The sequence below is a fragment of the Aedes aegypti genome, chromosome 2, assembly GCF_002204515.2.
Source record: "Aedes aegypti strain LVP_AGWG chromosome 2, AaegL5.0 Primary Assembly, whole genome shotgun sequence".
Classification (NCBI taxonomy): Eukaryota; Metazoa; Arthropoda; class Insecta; order Diptera; family Culicidae; genus Aedes; species Aedes aegypti.
Window position 1 is genome coordinate 126,283,348 of NC_035108.1, and position 1,636 is coordinate 126,284,983.

Sequence of the window (1,636 nt, forward strand, 5' to 3'; positions counted from 1 at the left end):
TCTGAATTATACACTTTACTACCTACGCAATTAACCGCACCGTATCGTTATCCACCTCAACGCCCAGCTTAGTAAGTTTCTTACTAAATTTGCGCTCAATCTTATCACTGACTTCCTCGCCTCCCATAAGTTGACGGTACTTCTTCAGAACCTTCTTCTTCAGCTTGTCCAGCTTCATTTCGTTGTTCTTGGACATCAGCGTCGATCGAATCACGTCACCCCATTTGAACTTGTCCCCGCCGGTCGAGGAATCGTTGGTTCCGTTTTCTTCCACCACCGGTGCTACAAGCTGTTCGTGCTCTTGTTCGGTTGTACCATTCTGCTTTTGTTGCTTGTCCTTTTTCTTGGTCTTTTTTGCAGGTACTTCAACTTGCTCGTCCTTTTCCTCTTCCAGTTTACGTTTCTTGAAACCATTTTGTTTGGGTTCCTCATTACCGTTCTGCTTCTCCTTGGGCACAGTTGCCTTCTGTCCGGGAATCCACATTCCATCCGGAACGGCTCCATTTGTTTGATTCTGCTCTGCCGCGTTGGTTTGATTCTTCTTGACCTCTTCCTCCAACAATGCCCATGCGGCTTCAACGTCATTCCTCCGAATGTGTTTGGCCGAGTTGGCGAAAAAGTTCAGGAATCCTTTCTGCTTCCGTGGGATGTTGTCGTTTTTGCGGATCACGTTAAACACTTCACTGATTCCCTTGGACAAATTTCGCTTACTGTCCGTAATCGAGCGGATAGTGTCCAGCCAAGCTTCCTGCTTTTTGGCCCCCTTGTTGGCGTTCGCTTTCGGAACATAGTCCTTACCGGAATATTTTTCCGCCTCGGTGATGCAGCTCGTGTGGGCATCATACTCCTTGCCATGGAAGTCCTTTTGGCAGTCCATGCAGGAGACGTTGAGTTCGCGCTTGCACTTCCAGCCGTGTTTTTCGACGGCTTGCTTCTTGAGCGACTCCCCGCAATGATTACACGTGAAGAACACCATTTTGGCTGGATTTAGGTAGATCTGCGCGCTTCCAGAACGAGATGGGCACAACAAACACTGGATGGAATATTGCCTAAATTCCGTTGAAAGCGATTCGCGAATCTTTGGTCCCTCACGCACGTGTTGAAGCCTACAGTGTTTATTTACCAATTTAGTGTATCAGCGGGGCGGTGCATCACAAATGACGTTTATTCTCCGCTGCATCCTTTTGACGTCAGATTGTTTCGTCAAGTTTCACGATGTCGATAAAGCAGAGTCAATTGATAAGTACACACGGAAACGCATTTTTTAATTTCAAGTTCTCGGCTTTGAGATAATTAGCTAATGGCCGGTACGCTGATCATAAGTACTGTGCAAAAGGATAGGACAAGAAACGGTCAAGGAATGATTCCGCTACCGAAATTACTTGAGCTGTACGCAGCTGAGAAGTAGAGCTGATTTCATAACGTCGGTAACGCCTGCCGTACAAATGAATGGGAGCTGTCACTTTTCCGAACGGAAAAATGTGCCGCTCAATGGGGTCCTAAAATGTTTGACAAAATCTTGTTTTTATTCAACAACACGAAAGGGCATGTTACTTCAACTACTTTAGCAATTTTTCCCGCTCAAATAACGGCTATATCATGTTTAAACATTAATTTTAAAATTGGGTCCATAAAT

The 1,636-nt window shown here is 45.5% G+C and overlaps 1 protein-coding gene across 1 annotated transcript; it reads right to left on the reverse strand.

Annotated features, from left to right (window-relative positions):
• Positions 1 to 1,141, reverse strand: LOC5571197 (cell growth-regulating nucleolar protein). Its single transcript, XM_021842253.1, has one exon. It carries the CDS (start codon positions 974 to 976, stop codon positions 23 to 25), a length of 954 nt encoding a protein of 317 aa, XP_021697945.1. The 5' UTR covers positions 977 to 1,141; the 3' UTR covers positions 1 to 22.
• Between the last annotated feature and the right edge of the window lie 495 nt (positions 1,142 to 1,636).